At 43.0% G+C, this 23,004-nt stretch overlaps 2 protein-coding genes across 4 annotated transcripts in view; one reads left to right on the top strand and one right to left on the bottom strand.

The window, feature by feature from the left end:
• Nucleotides 1–1,865, top strand: part of MAML3 (mastermind like transcriptional coactivator 3) — a 432,660-nt gene extending 430,795 nt beyond the window's left edge. Inside the window, exon 5 of the mRNA XM_060147673.1 lies at nucleotides 334–1,865. Coding sequence (XP_060003656.1) covers nucleotides 334–1,328 — 995 coding nt within the window. The 3' untranslated portion in view covers nucleotides 1,329–1,865. The remainder of the gene's footprint in view (nucleotides 1–333) is intronic.
• Nucleotides 1–23,004, bottom strand: part of MGST2 (microsomal glutathione S-transferase 2) — a 49,305-nt gene that overhangs the window by 10,812 nt on the left and 15,489 nt on the right. For 2 of the 3 annotated variants that reach the window (XR_009540239.1, XR_009540240.1), the window contains exons 1-2: nucleotides 8,545–8,554; nucleotides 7,925–8,044 (exon numbers count right to left, since the gene is read on the bottom strand). Coding sequence is in view for 1 of the 3 variants with exons in the window: in XM_060147675.1 (XP_060003658.1) it covers nucleotides 7,915–8,044; nucleotides 8,525–8,627; nucleotides 10,503–10,573 (304 nt within the window). In the remaining 2 variants the exon portion in view is untranslated. Of the gene's footprint in view, nucleotides 1–7,914; nucleotides 8,045–8,524; nucleotides 8,628–10,502; nucleotides 10,574–23,004 lie in introns of those variants that run through there. The other variant, XM_060147675.1, reaches the window with a different exon arrangement.

Below are 23,004 nucleotides of genomic sequence, written 5' to 3'. Positions count from 1 at the left end.
ATAGAAAAGTCAACTACAAAAGCCTATGTACTTCATGGTCCCAGTTTTCATGTGTCTGTTTATATATTAATGTAAGTTAGCGGTGGTCATCTCTGGACGATGGGAATGACCTTAATTTTCATCTTTATGCTTTTCACTATTTTCCAAATTTTTTACAATCAGCATATGTTACAGTCAGAAAAATAATACTCTGGTATTTTTAAGGATTTATTATGAGTAGCTCCTTTCATCTAAAAGAATTTTGTCAGTCCCAAAGAAAAGTCCAACAACTTGTTACCTACCATACATTGCTTGTAGAGACGAGTGAACGGGTCTGTCCTTTTCTCCCTGCAGGGTCTCCCCAGGACTTAGCAGCCGTGAGAAGCCAGACAGCCCTCCAGAGCATGCGAACTTCACGGCTGATGGCACAGAACGCAGGCATGATGGGACTGGGACCCTCCCAGAACCCAGGGACAATGGCTGCAGCAGCCCAGTCGGAGATGGGGCTGGCGCCTTATAGCACCCCACCTACCAGCCAACCGGGAATGTACAGTACGAGCACAGGAATGACCCAGCTGCTGCAGCACCCAAACCAAAGCGGCATGAGTATCCCACACAACCAAGCCCCGGGGCCGCGGCAGCCCACCCCGGGGCAAGGGGTTGGGATGGTGAGTGGTTTTGGTCAGAGCATGCTGGTGAACTCGGCCATCACCCAGCAGCACCAGCAAATGAAGGGGCCGGTAGGCCAGGCCTTGCCCAGGCCCCAGGGCCCGCCGAGGCTGCAAAGCATTATGGGAACGGTCCAGCAGGGAACACAGAGCTGGCAACAGAGGAGCTTACAGGGGATGCCTGGGAGGACTAGTGGAGAATTAGCATCATTCAACAACGGCGCCAGCTACCCACTGCAAGCTGGCCAACCGAGGCTGACCAAGCAACACTTCCCACAGGGACTGAGCCAGGTGGTGGATGCGAACACCGGCACGGTGAGAACCCTCAACCCAGCTGCCATGGGTCGGCAGATGATGCCACCGCTCCCGGGGCAGCAAGGCACCAGCCAGGCCAGGCCAATGGTCATGTCTGGCCTAAGCCAGGGCGTTCCCAGCATGCCAGCGTTCAGCCAGCCCCCGGCACAGCAGCAGATGTCCAGTGGCAGCTTTGCCTCGAGCAGCCAGGGCCAAGGCTATGAGCGGAACCCCCCTCAGGACCTGTCATACAGTTACAGTGGCGACGCAGCCGGGGCGTCCTTCCCCAGCCTCTCGGACAGTGCCGACCTCGTGGACGCCATCATCAAAGGTGGGCCAGGGGACGAGTGGATGCAGGAGCTCGATGAATTGTTCGGAAACCCCTAGTCAAGAGGGGCCCCAGCAGCCACAACTCTAGTGGTTAAAGCTTCAGCCGTGAAAGAGAAACAGGATGTTGCATCATCCTTGTTTTTTTGTTTATTTGACCTGCGTAATCTGAGCAAAACTGCAGCCGGCTGACAGTGGAAGATCCAGGTGCCAATCCACAGCCCCGCCGGGCCTCATTTCACCTGATTTTCACACAGCAATCAAGACAGACGCTCTGCGAATCCCGCTGCGAAAGAGGGGGGCGCACCATAGACAGGTGGGGAAGATGATTCCGTAGCCCCTCTGCTCGGCCCTCCCTGCGATTGTCCGGCCCAGCAAGAGCCGCTCTGGCCAAGACAGACTGCTGCCTGACCCGAGGTGGCCATCAGCCCCTCCTGGCCCTGGTCCAGAGGCTGTAGCTTTGGAGACACAAAGGAGAGAGAGCGCGGGACTGAGAGTCCCACGGAGCCTGCTGGGTGGTGGCACAAGCCAAGAGCACATGTCAGAAAGGCGCTGAACTCCGGCTACAAAGAGACGTCAGGCTTCAAGACATGCTATTGGGTCACAGGAAGATGTCACAGGAAGACACAGGATCCTGCAGGCCTGTCTCCTGCCCGTGATGACCCTCAGGAATTTTAGAGCGACTGCCTCACAGGGTGAGCTTGGAGAAGGGTCCTGGCAGTCCCGGGCGGGCAGCCCTCTGCTGGTGACCAGGGTGGCCGTCACTCTGGGGCGTTGAGCTGGAGCCTCCTGAGGACCCGACAGGACCCAACGCATCTTGGCAGTTCCCATCTACTCCTGGAGGCCGAGGATGGAGAGGCCCCGGCTGGACACTCTGTGTCCGCTAGCACGGCTGCCTTTCTCCCCAGTCCCTGCCCTTATTCCTCCTCGCCTCTACCCCAGCCTGCACTTGCTCTTCCTTGCAGAGTAGCCAAGAAGAAATGAAGTTTTTGTCTTTAGGGAGCCCGGGCAGAGGGGAAATAGGTGCAAGAAGAACTTAGACAATGCCTGAAATGCAAAGGTGACACTGGAGTTTCCTTTCTCTGCCTGGAACTAAGTGGGCCACTCTATGCTTCTGGGATACCAGGGAGGACTGGCCTGGACATCGCTGGCTCTGGCTCCCTTTGGGAAAAGCCTAGGGGTGATGCTCTAAAGTCAGCCTGGCCCTTCATCCCTACTCACCAGAAAGACAAATCTCACACCCTGAAAACTGAGGAACTGAAAAATCAGTTGCTCCACTTCACACATTTTTGATAATGGAAAGCAAGCAGGTATGGTTCCTTTCCTGTGGGCAAAGCGATCCACTCCTGAAGTTCTGTACGGTCGTTCTCTTGGTAATTCACTCAAATCTGCCCTAACTGAAGTCTGTCTGAAGGGATCCACAACCTCCACTGTCATAAAGCTGATCTCATCTGTCTTTCCTCCCATCCCACTCACGTTCTGGAGGCTGCGTGGCATAACCATTGTCCTAAGGGAGTGGGAGTGGCGGGAGCTTTCCTCCCGCCACCCCCTCCCTCCGCGTCCAAAAGGCAGGCTCGCTTCTGCGCACTCACATGTAACTCGCCACATCAGAGCCCCGGCCCAGCCATGGGAGCCGGACTGGCTGCACTGGCGGCGGGTCCTGGGAAGGAAGGGGGTTCGAATGAAGAGCTGGGGCAGAGGATACAGAAAGGCGGCAGGCAGGCAAACACTGCCCCTGGCTTGCTCGCCAAGTACCAAGGTCATAGCCCTACTCAGCCAGGGGCAGGATGGAGAACAAGTGGGCCACCCCTGGGAAGAGGTGGTGGGGGGCAGGCTGACTGTGAACTCCCTGTGTGGGGAGGGACACTGCCAGGGAAACTCTTGAGTGGAAACAGATGAAAACCAAAAACAAACAGAAGAAAGTAAACAAATGAGAAGACACAGAATATATAATTACCTTTTTCTGAAAGGTACAGGAAAGAAATGTATAAGAAACGATGAGAAACTGGAGGTGGTGATGGAGGGGGAGGGCCACTCCATGCTCTTTTTAAAGCTTCCTCCGAATGCTCAGTACTGGGACCAACTACATAGAGAGGTAGATTTTAACAAGGTGGTTTTGTTTTGTTTTTGTTTTTACTACGGTGCTGATGTATATGTAATGTCTAAAAAAAAGTTATTTGTAAATAAGTTTTTACAATATGACAGATATCACTGGGTCTACTATCTGTAAAAAATATACATATAAATATATATATACTGTTTGTTTAAAATAGAGTATTTTTATTTCATTCCTTAACTCATCATCCCAGCAGTGGTATTGCACTTCAGATGACATCATATTACTAATTTGTACTGTATGACCTCGGGCAACTTCCTCCATTTGATTCAGATTTTTCTAGTTTTCTGTTTTTACTTTGTACATTGAGCATTGCTTATTTCCTTTTAAGAAATGTACAGAACTCTGAAATGTAGAAATGAAGTGATGTTGACATACCACTTTTAAGGAAAAAAACAAATAAAAGATCATTATCTGAACCAATCCAAAGCTGAGTGTATTTTAGGACTGTCACTGGAGCGCCAGCCTTAGTTAAGCAGATGGATTATGCCTGGGTTTTAACTGATTAACTGCAGTTCTTGTCTCAAAATTTTTATATCATTATTTAAACATTTAAGTAACAGTGGAGATCAATCATTCCCAGCCTTTTTAATTCCACCACACCACTAAAATGTTCTAAATTTGCACTCCAGGAGATGTGGCAAAGGTAAAAGAAGAGAGTCTGGCCAGCACCACCCACAGAGAGTTGAATGTGCTTAGAAGTTTACAGCCCTCCAGACCGACGTTAGCCAATGACCTGCCAGGAGCATGAGAGCCCAGTTAACTTGCCTGGACAAACCCTGAGATAGCATTTCTGTCCCAAGGTCCCCTGCAGGATCAGGCAGAGGCTGGGACTTTGCCAGAAGGTGCCCCCTTGCTTGGCTTCCTGCCTTTTTCTGCCCTGTTTCCCCCACTCCCTCAGTTTCCCCTCCTGGGAGCCCTTCGGTGACAAATCACACACATGTGAATGCACTCCACTTCTAGAAGACCTGACCTAAGTCTTCCCGTCAAACTTTAAAAAGCATGGTAAAGCAACACGGTTCAAAACTGTCTGGGTGAAGCAGAAAAAGAGGCCACAAGAATAGAATAAGGTCATCATCAAAAATAGATCCAAAGCAAAGGTGAGTTTTGATACGTACAAACCAAGAGAAAGAATGAACTTGACTATGGAAGAAGAGGCCAGCCCTACCCATGGTGGGCTGTGGTTCCAGACGCGCTGACAAATAACACCATGTAGAAAACAATGTGACACTGGGCTTTGTCCCAGTGATATGGGCTCAGTGACATGAGATCAAAAATGAACTGATTCGCGGGTGGGGATGGGAAGGCTGACAACAGAATAAAAACATGAAGTCTGAGAAGGGCTCCTCGTCCTGATGAGGCAAAACCACATATTTCTATTTACTGCACTGGATGGATGGAGTACCATTCTCCTTCAAAATGGTTTCTTATTTATAATCGTGTTGACCTTTATAAAGTCCCAGCGCAGCAAGTGTATAACGGAGGAAGAAGGAGAATAAACAGCTTTCCAAGAAGTCACTAGGCACTTGCCCCGTAAGGAGGAGGTATTTTATCACTGAAAGTTAAGGCACATTCAAAAGCATTAAAGGAGCTATTTCTGCCTTTAACCATTCTTTTCAAGGAAGGTTGTATCTAGAGAAAAAGGATAAAAAACAAATGACCTGATATTTTTCCTTATTAAAGACTTTTTTGGCCACACCTCCTCTACTTCCAATCCTGCAAAGTGCGAGAGGAAAAATACCTTGGAAGAGAGCAGGGCTGCTTGTTTGTGTAATCAGTCCTTTATCTTTCTAACTTATTTTTCATTTTAAGTTCTAAGGACACTATATTTCCATGCTGGTGTTCTCTGGACAAGTTACTACAGACACCTGTTTCATTTCATAACAAGCGGAGGTAATTAGGGCAACATTCACACACTTGGGCCCCAAGCGTCCCTGCCACGTCTAGGACAGCTGCTGGGCCAGAGCTAATGCTATGGTTCTATCCCTACCTCAGATCCCAAGTCAAGGATGCAGCACTCAACATAAAACTCTTCAGAGCTACTGAGAACCTGACTTTAGCTTTTAACTTTGCCTCAGATATTTAAACTTGTATGACAATCATTTTCACACAATCAGAAAAAAAGAATAGTACAATGAATAACTATACACTTACCAACTTGATCTGATACTTGTTAACACTTCACCGTATAGGCTTCACATACATATTTTGTGGAACCATTTCAAAGTAAGCTGTACATGCCCAGTCACTTTACCCCTCAACCTCCCAGCATACCTCACCAAAGAATTAGGGCATTTTCTTTCCTAGACACAACATCATTATCACACCTAACACAATTAATTCCCTAATATCTGATTCTCACTCCTTATTCAAATTGTGCCAAATGTCTCCCATAGCTGTTTTTTTCTAACCAGGATTTGATCAAGGATCCCACATTGCCATTTGGGTTTTATGACTCTTAAGGGTATCTTTTAATGCAGAAAAGTTCTTCTCCATCCCTTTGTTTATAACATTGACTTTTTGAAGCAAGGAATCTGATTTCTAAAAATAAAATCAGTCAATTTACTAATATGTAAAAGATATGTATGTCAGATCAGAAACTCACATCTCCCTGGCCAACACGTCTGCTCCCTGTAAAATCAGTCAATTTACTAATATATAAAAAAAATGTATGTCAGATCAGAAGCCCACATCTCCCTAGCCAACACGTTTGCTCCCTGTAACCAAATTATAGGAATTTAAATCGTCAAGAGGTTGCCTTGGTGACAATAGAATTGGAACAAAGGAAATAAATTCTATAGTTCAGATATTTTTAAAGATAAAAAGCTTTGATATGCGGGTGGGACCATCTTCTTTTTTCCACATGTTGTTTAACCAAACTCTGTGAGTGTGTCTTTGTGTGTGTGTGTGTATGTGTTTATAGTTTACATCTTTAAATAGTTCCAATTTAAATGCAAGATAGAAATTGTTTAAAAATTCTCAAGTGTAAGATTTGGAAAGTTGTGGGTTTTTTCCCACTTCCAAAGGATAATGAGTTTGCAGTAATTATGCTTTATGGTCAAAAATTTGCACTTTACCCCCTGGCGGGACACATTAAATTTAAGTTCTCCATGAAAATAAAAAAAAAAAATTGCACTTTCTCTTCCTTTATTGTCTTCAATGTGTAAAACAACTAAAATGTCACAATACGAGTCACTATAACTGACTGAAATACTAAAAAGTAAAAAGACCAGAGAATCATAGCATTTTAAAATATTAGCCCCATTTTACCTGAGAAGAAAACTGAGGCAGAGAGCTACACGGCTGTGGTAGCATAGCCAGCGAATGGTAGAACAGGATTCATGCTGAGTGGCCCTGGAGTCTACACTTCTTTTGCTGCACAACCTCTATGGTGAGCTGCCTTATCCAGAGTCAAAGAGCCAGTGAGTGGGGGAACTGGGCTGATATCCGGATACCCCATTCCCAGACTGGTCGTTCTCAGTGTACTCCAGGGTATTTAGCCCAGCTATTTGGGATGCAAGAGGCTGTCGTGTCTTCTCCCCTACTATTTTGGAAACGCTAGTGTTTTAATGCCTTTATTTTTCTCTATTATTCATAGCCTCTGTAACTGCCTTTGTACCCACACACCAAAAAAGGCCCAATAAAAAGTTTCTTGGAGATGCCTACACCAGATTCAAGGCTGTCACACTTTCTTTAGAAAAATTACAGAGAGCGCTTTTCCTGATGCTAAAAAGTTATATATGCTCATAATTCCATTCTGCTAAGGTCCCTGAAGACTCATTCCCATTTTACAGATGAAGAAAGTGAAGAAGGGTCATTTGCCTTGTGCCAGACAGTGACTGCACATCAGGGTCCAACAGCAGCAGGCCCCCAGCCCCGCGTGGCACGGGAAGTGCAGTGGAACCCAGCCTAGGCTCTCCAGCCATGACCATGACCCTCCTTCCCCTGCCCAGGGGCAAGATATTCCCTGAGCACACTTCTCTGGATGGTTTCTTAAAAATGACAGACCCTTTTTTTCCTTTGTTCGTTACAAAGTCCATTTTCACAGCCAGATGTGTTTTGTGCTGTTAGTTGATGACTCTCTTCTCTGGCTACTTGATGTGTTTGCCTGACTTCCCTCACCAACTGTTGCATTCCTGCAACTAATGAAGTGGGCTCAGCTGCCTTATCGGCATCTATCTGGAACGTCCCATCAAGAGAGAAGCAGTCTTAGAGGTGAGTGATGGCAGTGGTCCACGGAAAGCCCTAGACACAGACAGGTCAGGCTGCTTTCTCCCTACACCGGCAGTCATGACTTTGGCATGTGCTTCTAAAACCACGGCTCAACACACTTCCACTGATGCTACGGATCCTCCCCCCTCAGAGCAAACTTCAGTCGTTAAACTAACAGGAAAATCTAAAGGGGATGTTTCTACAAAGCATTTCAAAAAGAAAGGAGACTTACTTCTTTTAATTGAACAAGTGGCACCATCTAACCTTCAGAGTGGAAACATCTTCTGCAAGCGTTTGAGCAAAGGGAGGGGGGGAACGTTAGAAGTACCTCAGTTTCTCGGCAACATTGAAGTCCAGGTATTCATCCAGAAAGCTGTTTGCAATCCCCACGGTGCTTAGGACAGTCAACAAGGCCAAAACCCCCAGACTCAACTGGAAGCCAGTGATCCTGCAGGCGGATGTGAGAGAGAGAGAGGTGATAAATAAACTGGGCTACAGGGATGAAGCTGGGGAGCCTGGGGCAGAACTCTCATTGTGGACACTGCCCAGAACTTCCATGTTTTTGCCAGTTGACAATTTTGATTCATCAGATAAATTAAAGAGGATGCCTAGCCACAGAGGTCAAGTGGCTCCTTTTAAACACTCAAAGGACTATCAAGGCTGGGAGGGATTATTTCCTTGGTAAATTTGGGAGATGGTGCAAAATGTTTGCAAGGATTTAAAGTGTGGTGGTCAAAAGAGTGCACACTTAGTGTATAGTTTTATCCTTGCAATTTCCTGTCTCACACCTAGTTGTGGAGGACCTGATGAGACTTGGCCTCAGGCAACGTAGATCACTTCTGCCGTCATAGCCATCAGTGCTGTATTACTCTCAGGAACAGGAAGCTAATATATAGACTCCATCCTGCTACTTTTTGTCTAAACACACAATTCTTGGGTGTTCCTTACCTTTTTTTTAGCAGCTTCTGAGTATCCGCAGAAATACTGGTGATGGACATATATGTACATCAGACTTAGACAAGTATCAAAAAACTATAGAGAGAAAAAAAAGAAAAGACACAGAACATGATGGCAGCCTCTCAAAACGCGGTGTGAAAATTGACAACAGTCACAGAACGTGTATCTGACAAAAGACTTGTGTGCAGAGCTCTGGCAATTCAATAAGGAAAGAAAAACAACTTAATGTTTTTAATGGGCAAAATATTTGAATAGAAAATTCACATAGCAAGATAAACAAATGTACCAATACGCACATGAAAATTTTTTCAACATTATTCAACATCATTCAATATCAGCAAAACTGCAATTTAAAACCACAACGAGGTGACACCACTTGCACACCCACCAGAAGGGCGAAATTTTAAATAGACTGAAGCATAAAATATTGGGGGTGTTGGAATCTCATACATTATTGGTGGGAATGCAAAATGATACAGCCACTTTGGGAAAAGTTCTGGTAGTGAATTATAAAACTAAACATTACTTTCTGATCCAGCAATTCCTTCCTTTCCTGTGTATTTACTCAAGAGAAATGAAAGCACATGTCCAAAGACTTGTACAGAATGGTCACTGCAGCTTTATTCATAATAGCCAAACACTGAGAACAGCCTGGAAATCTATCCACAGGAGAATGGATAACCAAACTGTGATAACCATACAACAGAGGCCCACTGGCGAGGAAAAGAAACAGACAACTTGGTGAAACAAACAGCATGGTGAATCTCAAAGATATTTTGCTGAGTGAATGAAGCATTATACAAGAGTACATACTATGATTCCAATTATAGAAAGTTCTAGAATGGACAAAACTAAACTATGATTTTAAAAATTCAGAGCATTGTCTGCCTCTGAAGGGGACTGGGAAGGACCTGAGGAAACTTTCTGAGTGGTTGTCACGTTCCATATCTTGATAGGGATTTGAGTGACACAGGTGTATACACTTGTCAAAACTCATCGGATGGTACACTTAAGATCTGTGCATTTCACTAAATACAAATTTTACCTAAAAGAAAGGTAAAATGTGGGGTTGTATTCTGCCATCCAGTCCAATGAAAACTCTCAATATCTTCCCTACACTAGGGTCCCTCTGTCTTCCTCGGCACTTCACAGATGTAAATTACCAGAGCCCTCTTAGAAACACTAGAAGTCTGTCTGTGGGACTCCGATATGCTGGATAAAATGAAGTTCTTTATTTTATTAGGTCATAAACATTTTTTTTGGCTTCTACTATATACCAGGTATTATTCTAAGGACTGGAGTTAGCTGTGAAAAGGATACAAGCTCCCTGCCCTTATGGAGTTTATCATCAAAGACAGACAACAAAGGGGAAAACAAGAAGAAAAATAGACTTGAACGTGCTGTGAAGGTAATGAAGGAGGATGGGCCGCCACAAACTGGAGGAGGCCACCTTTAGGAAGGGTCAGGGAAGGCCCCTCTGAGGGGGTGACGCTTGTGCTGGGCCCCGAAGGATGAGAACAGGAGGAGAAAGGGTGGAAGGGCCACCTGGCCTCTGAGGAAGGGGAGAGGTTCTGAGCACGCTGCGGTTTAGAAACTCCCTATCTAATCCATTACTCCCAGAAATCCAATGAGAACTGTTCAAGGCAGTTAATAGGCAACCTACTCTGGATAAGAAAGAGTGCAAATTACAACAAGATACCCAAGATATCCTTTGACGCCAGAGTTAGCCTATCTGCAGCACAGTGTCCTTGGACGCAAACAGACAGTGCTTATTTTGTATAAAACAACTTCCAGGATCAGTAGATGTCCTGGTATTTAGCCCAGCTATTTGGGATGCAAGAGGCTGTCGTGTCTTCTCCCCTACTATTTTGGAAACGCTAGCGTTTTAATGCCTGGTTGCGTATCTGCTGTTTAATAGTTGTAAGGACCATAGTCGTCATTAAACTTACCTTGGTTGAAATACCATCCAGCCATCCACAATGTAATCATAAATATTGGGTAAAACTCCACACAGTTTTGTCTGCAGGAAGAAAATGGGCGGTCAGCCTCATTCAGCCCATCACAGTGAAATCCAAAGGTTCAAATGGCAGAGGCCGAGCCCCATTATCAAAAGGCACTTTTGTTATTAGTTGTGAATGTGGTCTCACCTGACAAGGGCCTGCCGCCTTCATTCTTGCCCGTAAGGGATAAAAATGTAAGTTAGAAAAAAGTTAAGTCATTCTCTAGAGGACATTTTAGCTGAAATTTCTCAGTTGACAGTAAAAATTACAGGAGGGGAGGTGATAGGGTTGCCTTTAAAAACCAGCTAGATTGGGGGTTATTTAAATCGTAGCAATCAAGTGTCAAACCCAAATGAGGCCACGAGAGTTATTAGAAAGAAAAAGGGATTGAATTTCTCCAAATAAGGTAGCTGATGCTAGTCTGAGCTCCCGTGAAAGGGGCGGGCAGAGTTTGGGTAAAGCCCTCAGCTCGCCAAGGATACCCCATTCAAATGGAAAGCAGATGTTTATAGAGTTTCCACATACAGTAGTAGCAGCACTACATCCTTGGAAACTTTTAACAAAAAGTACATGGGTTGTTGGGTCAAATACCTATAAACCCTGCTCTGTACTCGAAAGCTACTTTTCTCCTACATTGGGGAATGTTAAGTTGGACAAACGACTTAACCTCTCTGTACTTCAGTTTCCTCACCTGTAAAGCAGGAATGAATTACAGACACTGCCACAGAGGAAGGTAAATCCTACATATGAGATAATACATGCATGACACTTAAAAACTGTACCTGGGGCTTCCCTGGTGGCGCAGTGGTTGAGAGTCCGCCTGCCGATGCAGGAGACACGGGTTCGTGCCCCGGTCCGGGAGGATCCCATATGCCGCGGAGAGGCTGGGCCCGTGAGCCATGGCCGCTGAGCCTGCGCGTCCGGAGCCTGTGCTCTGCAACGGGAGAGGCCACAGCAGTGAGAGGCCCGCGTACCGCAAGGAAAAAAAAAAAAAAAACTGTACCTGGCACAAAGTAAGTATTCAATAAATATTAGCTATAATTATTAGGGTGAACTGTTAATTCTGTGTTCTGTTCTTGCAAATAAATTAGAATTTAGCATATTAGATTTGAAGACAAAATCGCATGTCATATTCATTCTGGATTCCCCCACGTACAGTTTGTTCCAAGTTTTTAAAAAATCACTGAATTAAATTGCAATGACGCCAAAGTTAGCCTATCTGCAGCACAGTGTCCTTGGATGCAAACAGACAGTGCTTATTTTGTTTAAAACAACTTCCAGGATCAGTAGATGTCTGGTTGCGTATCTGCTGTTTAATAGTTGTAAGGACCATAGTCGTCATTAAACTTACCTTAGTTGAAATACCATCCAGCCATCCACAATGTAATCATAAATACTGGGTAAAACTCCACACAGTTTTGTCTGCAGGAAGAAAATAAAGACGTGGGTTACTTTATGAAAAAAACTATAAACCAAAGCAGTGAGTTTTCATCTATAGGTACATGTGCACCCTCTTCTTACAAAAATAATTATAAGAATTAACCTAAAGAGCATAAATGTCCTTACAGGTAAAATTAGTCTTTCAAGGTGGGACTCAAACATTTTTTAAACCTCAGAGCAGGGCTAAGAATCACTCTCCTACATGTAAGTTGCCAGCAATAGAAATGAAGTGTAGCTCTTTTCCAAAAGACAGGCCTGGAGATGGTCCTGATTCCGAGCCTAACGATCATTCTGTATCTTATCTAAAGAACCCAGAAAAATAACTCAATTCATATGAAATGGATTTCTTCCCCAGAATTCCCTTGCATCTACTGCCTTCCATTTGAGTTACTCAGCACATTAAAAATGGTTTTTAAATAATTCCCCTAAAGCCTCCTGAAATAAATGAATGAGTGTATTTCATTCCCATTTTATGGAGGAAAAAAAAACTAAAGACTGAGAACCCAAGCTGATGGATGCCTTGCAGAGAAACAGAGGTAGTCTGTGTCATCTCCAGATTCCAAAGCTCTGTCCTAATGTCAAGTCAAATAGCTTCTATTCATAGAAGACTTGGATGGAAAATTTGACACTATTTTAAGCGAAAGGGAATGCTTCTCTGGGAACTATAATTAATTCATCTGCACCTAGCAAAAGGAAAAAAGATGAACTATATTCATCTTCCTTCCTGTGCTACACCCCCAAGTGATCTTGGTTAGGTTGGCTGAGCTCTTTCCTGACAATATCACAACCAGAAAAAAAAACTTTAATGTAATTCATAATGAGGTTTTGAGTTGATCCTGGTGGAAGAGTCATAGTCTACAGGATTAGAAATGATCCTACATGCTTCCTTAAGCCGTACAGCTTAAGTATGTAAGGTTATGAGGCAATTGACCCAGAAACAGTTGATTCTGGTTCTTGAAGGCTGAGTCTTCTAACCCAGGTCACCATGAATGATTCTTCCTTCTTTTCTTCCCTTTTTTTTTTCTCTTTTCTTTCTTAATGGAAAAAAAAGGTGTTTTGTTTTCTTTTCTTTTGTGACCAAGATGGTGACATGAAGGCTCTTAAACTTCCCTCCTCCCACAGATGCACTGAATGTACAGATACACACAGAGCAATTCCCTCGGCAAGAAATCCAGAAGTCAGCTGAATGACTCCTACACATCAGGCGAATAAGAAAATAGCCACACTGCCAGTTCCCTGGTGGCCTAGTGGTTAGGATTCCAGACTTTCACTGTTGTGGCCCAGGTTCAATCTCTGATCAGGGAATTGAGATCCTGCAAGCCGTGTGGCATGGCCAAAAAATAAATAAATAAATAGTAGCCACACTGAAATAAGCAGGAGAAGCTGAGACACACTCTCATCATAAACACCACCCCTGGCACAGCACAATACATTCAGGAGAAAATCCTCAACCCCCAGCTTCTCCCTGGGGGAGAAGCAAAGGGCTTAGATTGCATATCTAGCACTCCAACTTTTAAGACTTCCACCTGAGAGCTGGGTCCCCAAAACACCTAGTTCTGCAAGCCAGTGGGGCTTGCATCCATGAGACCCACAGGACTACAGCAAACAAAGAAGCAATTCTTAACGGAGCACATGAACACTCAGTACAGCTAAGCCTCCAGGGCTCAGTGCAGAGGGAGCAGGCAAAAACTCCTGTCTCCAGTCCTTCTCTAGAAAGGGTTTGACTGCATACTTTACAAGCTGATGCCTGGAGACCCAGCTTCTAGTTTAGCACATATCCAAGGGCTAGCTGAGATCCTCTCTGGAGCCCAGGGGAGCTCATGGGCACTTCTCTTGCCTACTTCCTTCAGTTTGCTCCACTGATAAAACCAGATCGCCAGCATCTGTCTGGAAGGAGTCTGTACACACATCTGGCACCCCAGCTTTTGCAGCTTCTCTCTGAGGGACCGGCCTCCAAATCACCTAGCTCTGAGAGCCAACGAAGCTTGCACTCACAAGTCACAGGACCATAGCAAACAAAGAAGCAATTTTAAACTTTGCAAGCCAGAAGGGAGTGGGAAGATATACTCAAAGCGCTGAAAGAAAAAACTGCCAACGAAGAATACTCTACCCTGCAAAGTTGTCCTTCAAAACTGAAGAGATGAAGAATTTTAGAAACAAAATCTGAAGGAGTTCATCACCACTAGACTTGATATAAGAAATGTTAAAGCGAGGTCTTCAGAGAAAAACAAATACTGTATGATATCACTTACATGTGGAATCTAAAAATTTACAACAAACTAGTGAATATAACAAAAAAAGAAGCAGTCTCAGAGATATAGAGAACAAACTAGTGATTACCAGTGTGGGAGGGGGCAATAGAGGAGTCAGGGAGTGGGAAGTACAAACTACTGGGTGTAAGATAGGCTCAAGGATGTATTGTACAACATGGGGCATATAGCCAATATTCTGTAACAACTGTAAATGGAAAGTAACCTTTGAAATTTTTATTTAAAAATTAATAAAAATACTGACATATGTAAAAAATATAGGTCCTCAAGTTGAAATGAAAGAATGCTAATTACTAATATGAAAATATATGAAAGTATAAAACTCACCAGTAAAGGTAAATATATAATTTAATTCAGAATTCTCTCATATTGCAGTGATGGTGGGTAAGTCACTTACAACTCTAGGATAAAGGTTAAAAGACAAGAGTATTAAAAACAAAACAATAATAATTTATTAATAGCTATACAATATTGAAAAATATCAATTTGTGACATCAAAAACATAAAATGGGGAAGGACTGTAAAAATATAGAGCTTTTGAATGCATTCAAAGTTAAGTTGCTATCTGCTTAAGATGGACTGTATAAATATAAGATGTTTTATGTAAGCTTCTTGGTAACCACAAAGCAAAAGTTTATAGTAAAAAAAAAAAAGTCTATAGTAGATATACAAAAGATAATGAAAAAGGAATCAAAGCATAGCACTATAGAAAATCATCATATCACAAAGGAAGAGAGCAAGAAAGGAACAAAGGAATTACAAAACAGCCAGAAAACAATTAACAAGATGTCAATAGTAAGTTCACACCTATCAATAATGACTTTAAATGTAAATGAACTAAAGTCTCCAATCAAAAAAACACACAGTGGCTAAATGGATAAAACAATATAAGACCCAACTATATGCTGCCTAAAAGAGATTCAGATAAAACAGACTTTAAGTCAAACACTTTAACAAGATATAGAGATGGTCATTACATAATGACAAAGGGATCAATTCATCAAGAAGATATGACAAGTGTAAATATTTATGCACCCAACATTAGGGCACCTAAATATATAAAGCAAATATTAACAGATCTGAAGGGAGAAACAGACAGCAATACAATAAGAGTAGGAGACTTCAATACCCCACTTTCAACAATGAATAGACCATCCAGATGGAAAATCAATAAGGAAACATTGGGCTTAAACTACACATTAGACCAGTAGACCTAACAGACATATTCAGAACATTCCAGTTAACAACAGCAAAACAGACATTTCTTCTCAAGTGCATATGGAATAGGATAGATCAAAAAATAAATAAACTCAAGAATATTGAAATCATATCAAGCATCTTCTCTGACCACAATTGTATGAAACAAGAAATTAATTACAAGAAGAAAACTGGAAAATTCATATATATGTGGAGATTTAAAAACATGCTCTTGAACACGAGTCAAAGAAAAACATCAAAAGGGAAATCAAAAAATATCTTGAAACAAATGAAAATGGGGACACAATATACAAAAACTTATGGAGTACAGCAAAAGCAGTTCTAGAGGGAAGTTTACAGTGACAAATACCTACATTAAGAAAAAAAGAAAGATCTCAAATAAACAATCTAAATTTACATTTCAAGGAACTAGAAAAAGAAGAACAAACTGAGCCCAAACTTAGTAGAAGAAAGGAAAAAGCAAAGGTTAGAGAAAAAATATGAAATAGAGACTAAAAAGACAAAAATCAATGAAACTAAAAACTGATATTTTGAAAAGGTAAGCAAAATTTACAAAACTTTAGCTAGACCAAGAAGAAAAAAAAGAAGACTCAAATAAATAAAATCAGAAATGAAAGAGGAGACACTGCAATTGATCACACAGAAATACTAAGGATCATAAGAAACTATTATGACCAATTATATACCAACAAAGTAGACAACCTAAAAGAAATTGATAATTCCTAGAAATATACAACCTACAAAGTCTGAAACATGAAGAAACAGAAAATCTGAATTGACCAATTACTAGTAAGGAGATTGAATCAGTAATCAAAAACATCCTGACAAAGAAAAGACCAGGACCACAACTGGTGAGTTCTACCAAACACTGAAACAACAGTTAATACCATTCCTTCTCAAATCCTTCCAAAAAATACAAGAGGAGAGAACACTTTCAAATTCATTTTGTGAGGCCAGCATTACTGTGACACCAAAGCCAGACAAGGGCATTACAAGAAAAGAAAATTATAGGTCAATATCCCTGATGAACATAGATGCAAAAATTCTCAACAAAATTTTAGCAAACTGAATTCAACAATATATTAAAAGGATCATACACCACGACTGAGCAGAATTCATCCCAGGTATGCGAGGATGATTCAACATACACAAATCAGTCAATGTGATACACCACATTGACAAAATGAAGGATAAAAATCACATGACCATCTCAATAGATGCAGAGAATGCATTTGACAAAATTCAACATCCTTGGGCTTCCCTGGTGGTGCAGTGGTTAAGAGTCTGCCTGCCGATGCAGGGGACACGGGTTCGTGCCCCATCTGGGAAGATCCCACATGCTGCGGAGCAGCTGGGACCGTGCGCCATGGCCGCTGAGCCTGCGTGTCCGGAGCCTGTGCTCCGCAACGGGAGAGGCCACAACAGTGAGAGGTCTGCGTACTGCAAAAAACAAACAAAAAAACAAAACAAAACAAAAATTCAACATCCTTTATGATAAAAACTCTCAATAAACTGCGTATAAAAGGAACACACTTCAACATAATAAAGGCCATGTATGACAAGCCCACAGCTAACATCATACTCAACAATAAAAAGCTGAAAACTTTTCCTCTAAACTCAAGAACAAGACAAGGGTGCCTACTCTCATCACTCCTATTCAACACAGTACTGGAAATCTTAGCAATTAAGCAAGAAAAAGAAATAAAAGGCAACCAAATCAGAAAGGAAAAAGTAAAATTGTCTCTGCAGATGACATTATATATAAAAACCCCTAAAGATTCCACCAAAAAACTGTTAGAACTAATAAGTTCAGTAAAGTTGCAGGATAGAAAATCAACACACAGGAACTTCCCTGGTGGAGCAGTGGTTAAGAATCCACCTGCCAATGCAGGGAAATGGGTTCGAGCCCTGGTCCAGGAAGATCCCACATGCCGCGAAGCAACTAAGCCCGTGTGCCACACTACTGAACCTGTGCTCTAGAACCCATGAGCCACAACTACTGAGCCCATGTGCCACAACTACTGAAGCCTGTGTGCCTAGAGCCCGAGCTCCGAAACAAGAGATGCCACCACAATGAGAAGCCTGCGTACCACAACGAAGAGAAGCCCCCGCTCACCACAACTAGCGAAAGCCTGCACGCAGCAACGAAGACCCAACAACAAAGACCCAATGCAGCCATAAATAAATAAATAAATTTTTTAAAAAATCAACAAACAAAATCATTTGTGTATGTATACACCAACAACGAACTATCAGAAAGATAAATTAAGAAAACAATCCCATTTACAATTGCATCAAAATGAATAAAATATTTGGGAATAAATTTAATCAGGGAGGTAAAGACCTGTAAAGTGAAAACTACAAAACCTTGATGAAAGAAATTGAAGAAGACACAAATAAATGAAAAGGTATTCCATGGTCATAAGTTGGAAGCATTAAGATTGTTAAAATGTCCATAATACTCAAAGCAATCTACAGATTCAATGCAATTCCTATCAAAATTCCAGTGGCATTTTTCACAGAAATAGAAAAAACTCCTAAATTTCATGTGGAACCCAAAAAAGAACATGAATAGCTAAAGGAATCTTGAGACACAAGAACAAAGCTGGAGGCATTGCACTTCCTGATTTCAAATTATATTACAAAGCTGTAGTAATTGAAACAGTATAGTATTGGCATAAAAAACAGACACATAGATTAATAGAACAGAATAGAGAGCCAGAAGTAAACCCATGCATATGTGGTCAATTAGTTTTTACAAAGGAGCCAAGAATATACAATGGGGAAAGGATAGTCTCTTCAGTAAATGGTGTTGAGAACACCAGACAGCCAAATGCAAAAGAATGAAACTGTACCCCTGTCTTACACCACACACAAAAATCAACTCTAAATGGATTAAAGACTTGAACATAAGACCTGAAACCATAAAACTCATAAAAGAAGACATAGGGGAAAATATTCTTGACATTGGCCTTGGCAATGATTTTTTGGATTTGGCACTAAAAGCAAAGGCAACAAAAATAGGGCTTCCCTGGTGGCGCAGTGGTTGAGCGTCTGCCTGCCGATGCAGGGGACATGGGTTCATGCCCTGGTCCGGGAAGATCCCACATGCCGCAGAGCAGCTGGGCCCGTGAGCCATGGCCACTGAGCCTGCGCATCCAGAGCCTGTGCTCCGCAACGGGAGAGGCCACAACAGTGAGAGGCCCGTGTACCGCAAAAACAAACAAACAAACAAAAAACAAGTGGGACTACATCAAACTAAAAAGCTTCTTCACAGCAAAGGAAACTGCCAACAAAATGAAAAGGCAATCTATGGAATGGGAAAAAGTATTTGCAAACCACGCATTTGATAGGGGGTTACTACCCAAAATACACAAAGAACACATACAACTCAACAGCAGAGAAAACCAAATAACCCAATTAAAAAACAGGCAGAGAACCTGAAAAGACATTTTTCCAAAGACATAAATGATCAACAGGTATCTGAAAAGGTGCTCAACATCTCTAATCATCAGCGGAATGCAAATCAAAACCACAGTGAGATATCACCTCACACTTGTTAAAATGGCTATTATCAAAAAGACAAGGAGCAAGTGCTGGCAATAACTTGGAGAAAAGGGAACCTTATACACCACTGATGGGAGTGTAAACTGATGCGACCACTATGGAAACAGTATGGAGGGTCCTCAAAAAATTAAAACTAGAACTACCATATGATCCAGCAATCCCACTCCTGTGTATATATCCAACGGAAATGAAATCACCATTTTGAAGAGATATCTGTATTCTCATCTTGATTACAGTGTTATTCACAGTAGCCAAGATATGGAAACAACCTAAGTATCCAACTGTGGATGAATGGATAAAGAAAATGTGATATACCTATATGTAATGAAATATTATTCAACGTTTAAAAAGAAGGAAATCCTGCCATTTGCGACAAACTGGATGAACCAGCAGGGCCTTATGCTAAGTGAAATAAGCCAGATAAAGAAAGACAAATAGTGCATGGTATCATAGTGCATGGTATCACTTACATGTAGAATCTTTAAAAAAAAAAAAAGGTGAACTCACAGAAACAGAGAGTAGAATGGTAGGTGTCATGGCCTGAGGGTGAGCAAAATAGGGAGAGCCTAGTAAAAGGGTACAAACTTTCAGTTATTAAAGGAATGAGGTCTGAGGATCTAATATATAACATGGTGACTATAGTTCATAACACTTTATTGTATAATTGAAATATGCTAAGAGAGTAGAACTTAAGTGCCCTCACCAAAAAAAAGAAAAAAAAAAAAGACTAAATATGTAAAGGGTAAATATGTAAGGTAAGGGATGTATTAATTAACTCAGTGGGGGAAACCCTTCCACAAATTATACGTTTATCAAAACATCATGTTGTACACTTTAAATATCTTACAATTTTATTTGTCAATTATACCTCAATAAATCTGAAAAAAATCTCTAACTCAAAAAAAGGAGAAGAAAGCCTAATTACAAAGCATAATTCTTTCCTCATTCTCCATAAATCTACAGGAAATTGTGGATGGGTTAACCCAACCTTATTAGTTTCTGACTCAACTACATTAGAAAAAACTCCCTGCTAATCATTCAGCCATCTCTTAAAGCTGGGTAAGGAAGCTTCATAACTAACTGCATAACTCAGCGCTCATATATAGACCACAGCTGGTGCAGAGTCAGAAGCACGGGTGGACCTTTCTAACCCTGAGCCGGTAATGACAACGGTAACGTCACCCACTCAGCTCTCTAAGAGCCAGAAGAGCGACCATCAGACCCCTGGCACACCAGAAATGCAGAATACGAATGCCAAATGCTTTCCTCTTCATTTTTTTTTACTGTTGCCTTTAAGGCCTGAAAGGCCACTGGAATGACCTAAGGAATATCTTGTCCAGGGCCTGACACTGATACCTCACAAACCATAGCCACAACTTTCTCATTCTTAGGGAAATAACTGAGTGTTGTCTTTCTGCCATTTCCTGTCCTTGGCATTATTTTGTTTCTGATGGTTGCCTTTTTACCAACGTCTTTTAAAGTTTGTGAGTTCCTATGGTAGCTTAAGTGAAAAGATACTTTACAAATGCGAACAGTCAGAATAATTACAGCTATGTTAAAAAACATTTCCTTTTCCTCGGCTAAATCCATGGACCTGTTTTCCATGAAGTAAAAGAGAACAGGAGCAGAAGGTTGCTCTATTTTCCACACCCAATGTCAAGGATATTATCCCCTTTGTCTTCTTCTATGAGTTTTATCCTTTTTGGAAACAAAACACAATTGTCCCATCTTCTATCTAGTCTTGTAAAACACCTTAAATTATCCCAAAATTTAAGGGGTAAGTTCTTCCACAGCACGACACAAAATTATCCATGATGAGATTTTTTTTAAAAATCACCCTCGAAAAAAATAAAAATAAAAAATCACCCTCGGACTTCCCTGGTGGCGCAGTGGTTGGGAATCCTCCTGCCAATGCAGGGGACACGGTCCCTGGTCCAGGAGGATCCCACATGCCAGAGAGCAACTAAGCCCATACGCCACAACTATACTGAGGCTGCGCTCCACAGCCCGCGAGCCACAACTATTGAGCCCGCGGGCCAAAACTACCAAAGCCTGCGCGCCCTAGAGCCCGTGCCACAACAACTGAGCCCACATGCTGCAACAACTGAGCCCACATGCTGCAACTACTGAAGCCCACGTGCCTAGAGCCTGTGCTCCACAACAAGAGAAACCACCGCACCTCAACGAAGAGCAGCCCCCTCCCGCTGTAACTAGAGAAAGCCCACACGCAGCAACAAAGACCCAACGCAGCCAAAAGAAAGAAATAAAACAATTTTTAAAAATCACCCTCAAAACCAGTCCGTATTATTTTTCATAAAGACTAACTATTTAGAAGGTTTTTTCTCCCCACTGTACTAGCAGCCTTGGCTAGGCATGTGGGGCAGATGATATTATATAAAAGCATCCCAGCCAAGCCCAAACTGAGCGGCAGAGGCAGAACCTTGGGTCTGTGGCCCCTGTGGGCATCCGTCCACACACACTGAGATGCAGGTGCGCTTTTGTGTCTCTTATTTGCAAGAGGAAGAAGTCCTCTGGGCAAGCAAGAGTGAGGAAAGAGGAAATGAGGAAAACGGAGGGATGTTCTGGGGTCTTTCCCACCCCTGCCCAAGCCAGGGTACGGGTTTCACACCTGAGTGGAGACCAGGCTGAAAGCTGAAGGACGGTCTTCATGAAAGGACTGGTGAAACTCCAGATGCCTGCAGTGCTATGCCTCAGACAGAAGTGCCAAACAGCTGCAGAGAGCCACAGCCCTCACCTCCCTCTGCCACAGACCAAAGAGCAGCCGGAGAGCAGTCACGGAAGACTCCAGGACCTGGGGAGGGATCCCGAACTCACAGGACCGGAGGACTGGAGCACGGCAGTGGCATGGCTCCCCACTTCAATTGCTAGGCAGCAGAGCTGTCCCTGCCCACGTGCCCAGGGGCTCCAGGAAGTAACTGAGAAGATGGAGGAAAGGGGTGCCGAGGTCCCGGGGGAGCGGTTAGAAGTCACGGAGACTCAGGCAGGGATGTGAGTGTAACTGCATTTGCGCTCCCAGAGGGCACAGCCTGGTGGATGTGGGCAGTTTAGTACCATATCTCTGCACCCTCCTCTCCTAAGAAATGAGACTCTTTGTCCCCTATAAGCCGTTAGTCACTGTTGGTCTCACCCTGACCTCCTGTCCCAGCTGCACTCGTTGTACTTTTCTCCTGGTCCCTTGTTTACCGACCCGCCTTAAGCCCTGAAGATGTGTCCCACTATCACCTTTCAGAGATTGAAAATAATTCTCTGACAGCCAGCCTGGGGCCCTGCTATTGCTAACGGTCTTCCCTGCTGCTGCCTGCTGAAGACACCAGGTATTGCTTGGCCTTAAAATAACTGGAATCCCATTCCGGCTGCTCAGTCTGACCTCCCGCACCTCCTCCACCACGTGACCATGTCCTTCCACCACCAGCACTTTCGGGTCCCTGCAGACCCCACAGCACCGTTAAGTGGTCCACGCCCGGATGTGCTCCAGAGCAGCTTGTTCACAGTGAGCTGTCCACAGACATTGTTTAACTCAAGGGGACCAAACACTGAAAATGTGTCCTGCACAATCCTAGCAGTGACTAATTACAGTCACTTCGCCAGGAAAACCAAAGTGAAAATAACTGATGATCTCTTTTTGGACATGAAGGCAGATTATATTATAGGAGATCCTCAGGAGAAATCTAGGGGACAGAAATGGGACAGAAATCAGCTGGCAGCAGCTGTGTCAGTTTCCCTTTGCGTGGGAACAGAGGGTAATGTTGGTTCTGACCATCGCTGGATCGCCCCATTTCCTGCGTGTCCGCGCTGAGGGAAAATGAGTCTGTCTACTCATTCCCTTGTGAGAGCCCTCTTTGCACTATAATCCTGTGCTCTTTGATATTTAAGCTTCCCATAAAAAGATAAGGGAGAAGCTTCTCTTTTGTTATAGGCAGATGTCACCATGGGCC

Source organism: Lagenorhynchus albirostris, chromosome 4, assembly GCF_949774975.1.
Source record: "Lagenorhynchus albirostris chromosome 4, mLagAlb1.1, whole genome shotgun sequence".
NCBI lineage: Eukaryota > Metazoa > Chordata > Mammalia > Artiodactyla > Delphinidae > Lagenorhynchus > Lagenorhynchus albirostris.
This window is presented reverse-complemented; position numbering and strand designations above follow the sequence as displayed.